General features: G+C 43.6%; 1 protein-coding gene across 1 annotated transcript in view; it reads left to right on the top strand.

Moving 5' to 3' along the window:
• Positions 1-10,553, top strand: part of LOC147718421 (uncharacterized) — a 59,643-nt gene extending 49,090 nt beyond the window's left edge. The window contains exon 7 of the mRNA XM_086967198.1: positions 10,458-10,553. Within this exon, the coding sequence (XP_086823324.1) occupies positions 10,458-10,553 (96 nt within the window). The remainder of the gene's footprint in view (positions 1-10,457) is intronic.
• The last annotated feature ends 2,367 nt before the right edge of the window (positions 10,554-12,920 follow it).

The raw sequence follows: 12,920 nt of genomic DNA, 5'->3' as shown, positions 1-12,920 counted from the left end.
AGCCTTACAAAAGTGAAAAACGAAATTGGCTGTAATGCACTATTAGGACATGCCACACACATCAGGGCTTGTCCTACCTTACACTTACAATACGCCCTGCCCTAAGGCCTACCATAGGGGTGACTAATATGAAGCAAAGGGAAGGTTTTGAGGCTGGCAAGTGTGTGCACTTGCCCAGCCAGCATGACAGTATCAGACTGCACGCAGGTTCTGCAATGGCAGACCCTAGATACATTTTAAGGATGCTTCTGTGGGTGGCGCAACCAGCGCTGCAGGCCCACTAGCAGTATTGGCATTTACCAGCCTTGGCCCTCCTGGTGCACTTTACTGGGGACTGACAGTAAATCCAACGAGCCAATCATAGAGATCAATCAAATATACCTTTTACATTGGGAGCACTTGCACTGCGGCACAGATTGCCCGTGGCGCAGTGTCCTGAGTGGCAGACACCAGCAAAAACATTTGAGGCACATCAGCAAAAAGTGGAAGGGAAACTCACGCCAAGGTGCCAGGTCTAACAGTATGGTAAAAAGATGTTCTCCTCACTTAGTTTGGGGTTGCGGTCAGTCGACACCGCGTTCCTCTTGAGCCATTACACCCACTCTCTGAGGGACACGGTTGCGGACGTGCTGCCACAATGTCCGGAGCCCTTGTGGAGGGTCGAGATGCGTCACGGTATTCCATCCGGTGTGGGCTGGATACTACGGACTCGCTGGGCAGAGTGATTGTAAAGACGGTGGGGATTCGTCGCCACGCCTGGCTGAGGTCCTCCAACTTTTCGGCTGATGTCCAAAACACCCTTATGGACATGCGGTTTGATGGCCGTCGCCTCTTTGGCGACAAAGCAGACAGCGCGCTTGAGTGCTTTAAGGACTCCAGGGCTATGGCCAAGTCCTTGGGCCTCCCGGCCCGTGCCAGCAAACTGTTGCCTTTCGTTCCTTTCGTGGCAAAGGAAGGGGCGCCCCCACACGTCCTGCCAGCCACGGCCCGCAGACATGGTAACCGCCTTGGCGGTGGTCGCGGACAACAGCGAGGTCAGTCCACACCTACTCCAGCAGCATCCGCCTCAAAACCCTCCTAGTCTGAGTTTTCAGGCCCATGTAACGCCAGTGGGGGGCAGGGTTCGCCATCACCTCCTCCACTGGCGCACTGTCACATCGGACAGGTGGGTGCTGCAATCGTCCGAAGGGGCTACTCCCTCCCCTTCGAGGTGACCCCTCCAGCCTTAGCTGCCCTGGACCCGTCTTAGCTGCCCTGGACCCGGGAGACTGGATGGTAGCTTTGGACTTGCAGGACGCTTATTTTCACATCCCCGTCCTGCCGGTCCACCGGCGTTACCTGCGGTTCACGAGAGGCCACGAGCACTTTCAGTTTACCGTGCTCCCCTTCGGCATTACCAGCGCTCCACGGGTGTTCACAAAAGTGATGGCCGCAAATCATCTGCGCAGGTTAGGGGTTTCAGTCTTCCCCTAAGTCAATGATTGGTTGTTGAAGGAGGCTCGCCCCAGACAGTCGTCAGCCACCTCCAGACTACGGCCGACCTCCTGCACTTGCATCAATGTGCCGAAGTCACACCTGTGTCCCTCTCAGAAGCTCCTCTTCATCTGAGCGGTTCTAGACTCCCGAAACAGCGGGTTCGGGATAGTCAGGCTCTGATTCCGATCTTTCAGCCGTTATCCTGAGTCTCGGTCAGGTTGAAGTTGCGGTTTCTGGGGCTGATTGCCTCCTGCATCCTTCTGGTGCATCACGCCAGGTGGCGGATGCGGGCTCTGCAGTGGGACATAAAGTTTCAGTGGGCCCAGCATCAAGGCAACTTGTCCGACCATGTCTTGATCTCAGAGGGCACTGCAAGACATTTGCAGTGGTGGCTCACGGACCACAATTGGGTCAGCGGCAGATCCCTCTCCTTACCCCAACCGGAGCACGTAGTTGCGACGGACGCGTCCCTCCAGGGCTGGGGGGGCCATATGGGAGAGGCGGAGATCAGAGGCCTCTGGTCTCCGGCAGAGTCCCGGCTCCACATCAACCTTCTGGAGCTGTGGGCGATCCGGCTTGCACTGAAGGCATTCCTCCCCTCTGTCCGGGGGAGTGTAGTGCAGGTGTTCATAGACAACACCACCGCCATGTGGGACTCCAACAAACTGGGTGGGGTCGGGTCGTGGACCCTATGCCAGGAGACTCTGCGCCTCTGGCAGTGGCTGGAACATCAGGGTGTGACCCTGGTGGTTCAACAACTGGCAGGTTCCCTGAACGCCAGGGCGGACGAACTAAGCCGTCGGTGCATGATGGATCACGAATGCCGTTTGAACTCGGATGTGGCGCAAGGACTCTTTCTGCAGTGGGGAGCGCCTTGGTTAGATCTATTCGCCACAGAAGAGAACGCGCAGTGTCATCAGTTCTGAGCATTGGAATTTCCAAGGCGGCACTCGCTCGGAGACGCTTTTCGTCGCGAGTGGAGCTGCGGTCTGTTGTACGCCTTTCCGCCTATACCACTTCTGCCCAGAGTGCTGAAGAAGATCAGACACGACCGGGCCCAAGTTATCCTTGTGGCTCAGGACTGGGCACGAAGATACTGGTATCCCGAGCTACTCAGCATGTCTGTCGATCCCCCGATTTGTCTGCCTCTTCAGGAGGACCTACTGTCGTAGCAACAGGGGACGGTCCTCCACCCGAACCTGTCCAGTCTCCACTTACATGCTTGGAGCGGCGGCAGTTGAGGCCATTTGACTTGCCTCCTGAAGTCTGTAATGTGATTCTGGCAGTCAGGCGTCCCTCCACGAAATCGGTATATGCCTGCAGATGGAACAAATTTGTGGAATGGTGCACAGCAAAGGATGTGGATCCCCTTTCTGCCCCTCTTCAGAGGTTCTGCTCTTTCTTCTTTCTCTTGCCCAGCAGGGCTCTGCTCTGGGCACTATCAAGGGCTACCTCTCTGCTATTTTTCCGCCTTCTTGAGGCCCCCTGATCAGCCCTCTTTGTTCAAGTCCCCAGTTGTAAATAGGTTTTTAAAGGGCATCACTCACGTTTCCTTCTGTTCCTTTCGTGATGCCTCAGTGGGACTTGAACCTTGTACTGACTTACCTGATGTGCGCTCCTTTCGAGCCACTTCATAAATGTCCTCTTCGTCTCCTTACTCTCAAGACTGCATTCCTGGTTGCCATCACCTCTGCCAGGAAAATGAGTGGGCTCCTGGCTCTTTCCTCTAAACCTCCTTTTCTTTCTGTCCATCCGGACAAAGTTGTGTTGCGGACGTGACCCTCTTTCCTGCCCAAGGTAGTCACAGCCTTCCACATCGGGCAGTCCATCACCTTGCCCACCTTCTTTCCACCTCCGCATCCCTTGTAAGAGGAAGAGAGGCTCCACCGTCTGGACCCAAAAGGTGCGCTTTCATTCTGTTTGGATCGCACACGCCAGTTCCGGGTGGATGACCAACTCTTTGTTGGTTACGTGGGCGCTAAGAAAGGACGGGCGGTGCACAAGCGGACCATCTCTCAGTGGGTCGTGTTGTGCATCAAAGTATGCTACTCTTTGGCTAAAAAGGAGCCTCCTGTTGGGCTGAGGGCCCATTCCACTCATGGCTCTGCGTTTCTGGCACGGAAAAGCTATGTATAAGAACTGACGTCAGCGTGCGAGGGCGGCGTCTAAGTACTCCGGCGACGTCATCCTGGCGCTGCCGGCGACGGATGCGGAGCCGCAGACGACGCCTACCGACGCACAAGGGTACTGCTACGCAAAAGTTTCCGGATCCAGTCTGACGCCTGGGAATATTCTAAGGTAAGGAATCTAATACTAACTACTGTTTCTAACAGATATATTGTTTCTTAAGGTAAGTAATTGTGCGTTTGGTCTAAAGAGGAGGCATCTTTTTACCAAGCAGTAATTCTGGACTGCCTTTCTTTGGACCATGCTTTTAAAATCCCCTGGTTAAGATATATTAAGGAAACATTCTGTGCTTTGGAAAGATCAGATATCTTTACAAAATATGATACAGTGAAGAGACAGGATAAAACATTGATCAAAGATCTGTTCTTTAATAAAAAGGTATTGCAGAGAGTGAAGGCAAGGATCTTGGTAAACCCATGGTAAGAGTACATCGTATTCCAATCGGTGCAGAGTATGCAGACTAATCTCACGATTTTAACCAGTGCCCATGATAGGTTTTTAATTACTCATTTTAGATTAAATATGTTTCACCATTTAGTGGCCTCTCCTCAAGGCTTTGTTTTGCGAGCCGAGGATAGAGACTGTGGCTGTGACATTAGGATATTTTACATTTTGTTTTTTATGTAAATATTTTATGCACCCTTGGCGACTGTATCCTAAACCTTATTTAAAAGAAATGGGATTAAGGCATGCTCATATCGCACTTTTGCATTTGCTACTTTTGCAAAATGCCTGCACACAGTTGGTTGTTATGAATTTTTTAAGAGTTATATTAAGATCAAGAAACTCCAAGCATGTTTGAATTAGATATGAATGATTATGATTTGTACTTCGCTGCTATATGGTTGTAATGGACTTGTCGTTCTTTTTTCTCTTTTCTAATTCTACAGCCGTGTTTATCCAATAGGATATTTTAGATTTAGTCTTTTTATGCAAATATTTATTGCATCTCAAGCAGCTGTCTCCTAAACCCTATTTAAAAGAAATGGGATTCAGGCATGTTTGTCTCGTATTCTTTCATTTGCTAATCTTGTAGAATGCATGCATACTAGACCAATAATCTCTAGACAAGATCGAGATAGATAGGGACATCTGTGATTGGTATTGTGATGAAATATGGGTTTAATGGACTTGTCATTATTGTTGTTTTTTAATTTTTTGTATCTTTATGGCTGTGTTCACTGCTGAATAAAGATCGTTTGGTTTTATTATTATTACGAGTTTGCATATAAACAAGTGCAAATAAATATCTCTATGCAAGACATCAAATAAGGACAATGCAAATGCATACTACTCAAAATTCATGCAAGCATGCAGAGGGTTTTCTACCCACTCTGGGTGTTGACCTATTATAATTTTTTTTAAATACATTTGTAAAAGTCTGGATTATAAATCAAATGAGTTTGAATAAAAAAATTAAGCAACCTAAAAGGGAAAGGAAAATTGATAGAATTATTATACCTTTAGGTAGTATTATTATAAATTACAAAAACACTTTAAATTACACACAGTACTACTAAAAAAAAACAGGTGAAATGATGTTCAGAAATGAAAAAAAGGAATTTGAAAGTATACATAACATATACCAAAGATTCAACACAACACAGTAGAGAAAAGTGTGAAATTAACCATTGCTAGGCCGCGCAGGCCAGAATTCTGAAAATGAAACAACTGATATAAATAAATAGCATTAGTCATCTTTAAACATTGAAAAGAACATTTATTCAATATATTCATCATACAAAATAACATACATTACAATTTTTAACTCAACAAACTTTGATTTGTGAAACAAATAGCATTTATTCAATAAAATAACAGGAAAATGACAACAAACTAAATTAAACAAAAATAATTTCAAAACATATCATAGAGATTAAAAAATACATAGCACTTTTACATATGTGAAAATGTGACAGAAAAGAAAGATTGACCAAAATGACATTGCAATGTTATTTTGGCAAAACAAAAACAAGGCATAATGGTAGCTGTAGTCATTTCTATTAAAAAATACCAACACTTGCAAAATTATAATTTAAACATACCTATTAAAAACTATGCTGTAACAAATACAGACATTTACAATATAAAACACATATATGAAGTATGTTATTAGTTGAAAAAACACTTACAAACACCAAAACAGCATGTGAAATGTAAAAGAGATTGAAACATGTAATTGTAAATACAGCAACATGCATTCAATCAAACAAGGTAAAAAAACATAAAGTAAAACACACATATTGACTACACATATTAACAATTAGTAAAACTAGATAAACAACAATAATGCCAAAGAGTTTATCCCACAAAAATGGCAAATAATAAATCATAAATAGGTTTATATGTTTAAAAAGGTGAAAAACACATTAGCAACAGCTAAAAGAAAAGCAAAAACAACATTTAGGTTTAGTGACACATTCAAAAGTACAACTTACCAGTCTCCTTCTCTTCTAAAGGAAATTATTGTTAGGGGGGATGGAAACCACCACCAGTCCTCTGGCACTCCAGGTGACACTTTGAGACCAGGGAATGCACTCTCCCCAGCAAGTCATTCCACCTCTTCCTGTGTGCACAGGGTGCTTTCTACAGCATTCACTCTGTCAACTATTCTGGACCACATTTGCCTTTTCTGAGCCATAGTTGTATTTTGTACTTGGGCTCCAAACAACTGTGGCTCATCTCTAATAATTCCATCCACCATGACTGACAATTCTTCCTCATTAGAACAGGGATTTCTCCTCTTTGCCATTATCAAACACTGAACTTGAATTCATGTTATGACCCACAAGAAAATAAATGAAAAAAGAAAAAAAGAAGAAACAGAGAACCCTGACTTTACTGAACAAGTGTTCCGGAGCAATGTTCTTCTGCAGTGGAATGACAAAGGATCATGGTCTGAAAGGCTGTGAGTTTTATAGTGTGGTATGCAGGTGTAAACAATTAACCACAACACATCTGATGTCTGATGCTAGCATCCAACCAAAAGCCACAGCAATTGTACAGTGTTGAACGTGTCCTACTCTGTATGCAATCTGCCGCTAGGAAAATGCCACTGGGAAATCTACATAGGCTAAGCGCAATCCCACCACCCTGACGGTGATGGAGTAATGTTAGCAGAGGACTAGGTTACAAAAGTGGTGAGCCACTGACGCAACGGAAAACACTCTATTAGTCACCACTGTTTCTATAAGGCTCACTTTCGATGAGGGCAGACCTGCTGCTCTCATACTTTTAGACGTATCTGCAGTATTTGATACTATCTCCCATTATGATCAAAAGATTGTATGAGATAGGACTGTCCTTCAAGAAGGATCCGGTCTTTCCATGGGGTTTTTCTTCCTCCATTTAAACAGTAGCGGCTCGTGGAAGGAGTGCTGTGGGGTGGTGGGGCAGGGCGGGGGATGGGCAGGGTCGGAGAAGTAAACTCCGGCTCACGGCTGACCGGAGTAATGTAAATAAGTAAATAAATAACATGAATTTTATTGCGTGCTGAAACGCCAAATGCGTTTCAGCGCACGCAATGAAATTCTTGTGTTCCGGCGGCGCAAGGGTGGTGTTTTAAGTAGCTGTTTCACTACACTCTCTTTGGATTTTAGTGGCACATGGCCAGAGGCAAAAGACTGGTTCAGGATGACTGTGAGAGGCGGTATCGCTATTTCTGCCATGTCATGTAAAATTCTGGAAGGAAAAAATTAATCAGGTTTAAAAGACTTCTGCAGTTGGATTGTGTTGTCCTCTTGAATGGCAGGGATATTGCCCACTTGATAGATATCTTGCCTAGTCAGGCGGCCAGTTCCTGTTGAAAATATATCTTGTCTGCCAGTGGAATTTGTTGAAGCCTCATGTGAGTCTGAACCACTTTTAATACTTTCATAGATTGTTTATACCTTATTTGGAAAATAGGAAGAAATGTTGCCATATCGTTCCTGGGTACAAATTACAAAGCTAGTAGAGCAAGAGAGAGTGGTAAGCTCTCCAACAATTTGAAACATGGTGTGGGGGCAGTCAAAGACATCTTTTATTAGGTTTCTAAATGGCAACTTTTAGCTTGACAAAAAAAACATTTTGTAGCTACTCAACTGCGATTTAAACCCTTGCCTGCTGCCGCGATTCTGCGTCTGTGCGGCAAAATCGTGAGTGGGCGGGTTGATGACGGACCCCAGCCGTCATCAGCACACGAGCGCCGTAGTGCATGACGGATGGGGGCCGTCATCAGTATGCAAGCGGTAAAAATGTAACAATGCAGTGTTGTCATAAGATTAATGGCAGTTTCTTTCTGCTTGCTTTACCTTTAGTTTTTCAGCTGTAGGAGAGGTTGAGAACCAAGGGTGGGAGGGTTACCTAGGAGGCTTTGTTTGCAGTTTAAATAAGTTTGCAGTTTGCAATTAAAATAACAAAATGAGCTTTCAGGGTTTACTGTTGAAGGGATATTTACTCACTCGTCTGAGAACTTTTGGGAGGCTTTTGATGGATAAACGCTCCTCCAACAAGAAAGAGGAAATGGGTTTGAATCGAGATATTTACTTTTTACAGGATATAGTAGATAGAATATTAGTCCGATTACAGTTTGAGGCATATTTTTACAATCTTGAAACTTTAAAAACAGTAGATTTAAAAACAAGCGCCTATAAAAATAACAGTCAGAGTGCTTGTGAGCTAGACTGCTAACCCCTTAAGAGGGTCACCATAAAACAGAAAGTCGACAAAGGTGTGCATAACCAATAATATCTCCCCTCATGCCAATAGGAATGCAAACAAAGGCAAAGTTGGAGCCTCTTTCTAAGATCAAGGTCATAAAACAAAAATTGATCAGTTCCCCGCAGTATTAAACGGAAACACAGTTCACCCACAAACCAATTAAGCAGCAAGGAGACCATGTTCAGCCCTTTCTAAAAGCAGAAATAAGGTACTTTTTAAAGTTTAAAGCAGTTTAAGAATTAGTTTTTGCCATTTTACAACTTCAAAACTGCTGATTTCAAACAGGATATTAAAAAAAGTCCTCTTACGCACTAAAAGTGTGTCCGCACATCAGCCCTGCTCATTTGATCCTCCCGTTGACATTCTGATGTAATTACAGGAAGTGACAACACCTCAACTTTGCCCATGATAACATCACAGCATGTGATGTCATGTGACCTTTAAATTGAAGACATAGGTGGTAGTGACTTACAATAAGCGAAGGGTTAATCAAGTGAAAGATTGGTAAAATAACCCAAAAGACTGCTAAGTTAGATAAAGGTCTATTTTAATAAGAACTTATGTGCCAACATGTCTTCTGTTTTCCCATGACATGGGTGTAGCCTTGATATGTTTCATCCAGCCCATAACCAGATGTAGCCATTGTTCGCCTGACAGCCGTCAGATGCCAAATCACAGTATCTAACACACAGATGCAGAACCACTTTCCTAGCCACAGCTTTACATTTAAAGGCACAGTTTCACATGCAGAGGTTCAGCCCCAAGTAATCAGACACAGCACTCAATGCCCAAATGTATCAATATTTCCAGCCTCACTTTCACCAGGACCCTCTCAGAGCCTCACTCTATACAAGTAACTAAACATATCACTTTTTTGATCATTCTCTGCACACAGTAAAAGCAATACTAATCAGCCTGTATGAACCACATATGGTGAAACAAATTACCCAATCAGTCAGCATTTTCTTATAGCAAGTACCAAAAGGGTGATACTGAACTGGAACATCCCCATTAAGGATTGTGTATTCACACTAAGGTAAGATACATCAAAATCAGTATCCAGGAAAGTGGCTCCAGCCTTAAAGATCTATACCACCAAAATACTGGGGGTAACTCTTTAGGGAGCGGAATTGTGGAGTATGAAAACATAAACTCCCTTATCTCAGTAGAAAATAGGTTAATTTGATCAATGCTAAACCTCCTCACTAGCACTCCCCTGGTCCCTATGTTCCTAGACCTGGGACAAAAAAACATTACGGAATAAGATGGACTACAAGCAGCTAATGTTTTGGCACCGCCTGTGGTCGATAAATAAGCTCACACCATACAGAGCAGAAATGATAGATCTCCTAAGGCGAGCCTAGGCCAACCTTATCCCATGGTTTAGCTGCATGAAGAACTTACTAAAGAGTCTTGGGATGGAGGAATACTGGACCACCCCAGAAGAACTCAGCCTTATCCCCAAATGCAGGGTCAAAAAGACATACTGGGATGTTATCTTGGAAAAGGAAGCGGTCAAACGGGTGGGCACTCTGACTCAAGATTTTACTAATTTTAAATGTGCCACTTTTTATGAAGAAACCATTGATGAAATCGTATCACAACTGGCAAGGAAATTATTTGTTCAATACCACTTTAAATCTCTGCCAACTGAATTATTCTGTAAAAAGTGATGTAGTAATGCCTCCGCAGATGACCAGTGTCGGCATTAAATGCCGACCCAGAGTCTATAGTCCACCTAGTATTTTTCTGCCCCTACTACAAAAATCTGAGGGCTAAGTGGATTGTGTCATTATGTAGAATGGAAGGGCCGGGCATTACTTGGAGGCTATGAGAATATTAGCCACCGATACACGTAGGGTGGTGGTATTTGGTTTGCCCAGATTTGGGTATGCATTATTGATTAAGCTTCCCAATTGTATTACTTAGTCCCCAAATTTCTGTATGTCAAACATGGGGCTATTTTCATTGACTTTGAACTCTGTACTGGTTTTAATGAATGATGTATGTTATATTCTTCTTGTAATATTCTTAAACTATTGCTGTATATCGTATTTTGTATGCTACTTTTATTGCTTGTTCTATTTCTACAGCACTTCACAGTTTATAAGATCTCTAAGATCGAAAATAAAGTATTTGATGATGATGATGATGATGATTACGAGAGTGTGTTAACAGTCCAGTTTTAGATTGACAGCATATGTATCTACCTGGTGTGGGAATTTTCCTCTGCACTGGATGGCAGACGGAGTGAAAAATATGGATGTCCATGTTACAAAAGATGTGGGAGAGCTGCCTAGTCAAGAATTTTGGGTAGCACTCGCCTCGCTAAAAGCCTGGGTGGATAGATGGATGAAATTACCCATATTCGTACTGGGGAGATTATCCATAATCAAATTGGTTGGGTTGCCAAATTTTTTATATTTGTTTGCCAGTGTGCCAGGGGTTGGCCCCAAAGATTTCATTCGCCAACTACAGCAATAGACTGATAGGGGGGGGAACTGTGTATTTGCAAAGCAGTTTTGATGCAACCATTGGACCAAGATGGCTTGGCAGTCCCTGGCCCTTTCCTTTATTATCTAGTGACACAGGCTCACCACGGACAACATTGGTATCATGATACAATAAACTCACACATGTAAAAGTTGGCCAGACTTGACCACAGTAGCGGCTCGTAAACCTTGGTCTACACGTGGTGGGCCATTGCAAACCATTTCTGTATGGATATGGTATACTCTCCACTCTTGCTGGTTGACAACAACCCCCTTTTGCTGCCATTACTTGAGCAATCTTCAGTAGCCTTCTTGAAATAATGGGGTGAGGAAGTGCTGGGAGATCTATTCCTTGATGGGAAGTTTGTAACACTCCAGATGTTCCATAAGTTGATCCACCAATCATCATATACAGAGGCCTCTAGAGGAAAATTAGCATAACTACCTCAAGAAGGAGATCTGGTGTTTGGAAAAAGGGGGTTGGAGAAAAGGAGCAAGAGAACAGAACACACCTACCGTCTGACCATTTAGTATTTACAGTGAAATGTAGCATCTTGGACTGGTTGGAGTCTGGGTCCGTCAAATGAATTAGTAATGATGAGCCTCATAAGCACCAGAAAATTTCCAGGACTGTAAAGGAACCCGCACTGAGTACACTGACAGACCAATAGCTGTAATGTTGATGAGGCGTCTTGTGCTGCTGATGTAAGGGGCGGGCATCACTGACATAATACCAGAACCAACAATATTGTGTAGCAGAAATATTGTGTCAAAAATATAATTGACAAGAATTTGTATTACCAATCCTTATAATAGTAAATACAAATATATTGTTACAAAAACATACAAAAATATTGTTTCTCAATATATATTGCTTAAAGTAGTATGTATTATGTATTTTAACATAGACCACTAATATACTGTAAATTAAATTGTTGTACATAAATTATGTAGGCAGCAGGACACGTCTTCCAGTAGTTAAGTTGGATTTATTAAGTTACAAAGAATAAGATAAGACAGCAGAGAACAAAACCTCACAGCTGACCAGACCAACTGCCAGGGCTAGAATCCCAACACACTAGATAGAACACAGCTAGGTAAGAAGATAGAAACACAAAGAAAGGACTAAAGACACCAGGAAGCCATATAGAGCTAATTATGAATTTACAACACATCTTCCCCCCCTTACAAACAAAACACATATGAAAACCTCAGACACATAAGAAGCTAAAGCATGGAAAACACGAAGAAGAAAAAGTATAACACTTAGGAGGTCGGAGACCTCATGAACTTCCAGAACAGGGAGAAAAGAATCAGGATCAAGAAGTGAAATAAGATGAAGATCACTATGACCACCTTCTCCCCTTCAATTGACAAAAATGAAGAGACAGTCCACTCTCTACGCTCCATCATTGTGGCCACCAAAAACAGAAATAGAGAGTTCAATTTCTCCAATAATAATTGTCCATCGCAGATATTCGCTATTTTGAAGGTAGAACAGTTCTGGAAGAATACTCCAGAAGAAAATTTGGATCTAGACTCCTTTCGGTCCAAAAGTTAGTTGTGAACCAGGTGTCCAGGTTCTGGGTCTTTCCTTCGGGTTAAGAGCCTCAGATTGTTTTTAGGCTTCCGAAATCTCTCAAATTTCATTTCTCAAATCTCTTAAATTTATTTCTCAAGCTCTAGTCCTTCACGAACCACCGTCGTGAACCCTGCCGGACTTGGGACTCTCTTCATCCTCTCCCGGTACAGGTTGTGGGAGTTTTGTCCTCCAACGGTCCTGGAACGTCATCTGTCCACTCCCGGTACTCCTCCTCCGGTCCTGGGACATCCTTTGTCCTCTCCCGGTCCTAAATCTGGAACTTTTGTCCCCTTCCAGTCCAGACACATTCTTCTGTCATCACCTATCTCTTGGTTTAGCGGGTCCTGGAATTTACTTTGTTCCCTTCCAGTCCAGGGGCATTTTTCTGTCCCCACCCATCTCTTGGTTCAGCTGGTCCTGGAATTTACATTGTTCCCTACCAGTCCAGGGACATTTATCAGTCCCCACCTATTCCATTCCCA

This window comes from Lissotriton vulgaris, chromosome 4_1 (genome assembly GCF_964263255.1).
Source record: "Lissotriton vulgaris chromosome 4_1, aLisVul1.2, whole genome shotgun sequence".
NCBI classification, from domain to species: Eukaryota; Metazoa; Chordata; class Amphibia; order Caudata; family Salamandridae; genus Lissotriton; species Lissotriton vulgaris.
This window is presented reverse-complemented; position numbering and strand designations above follow the sequence as displayed.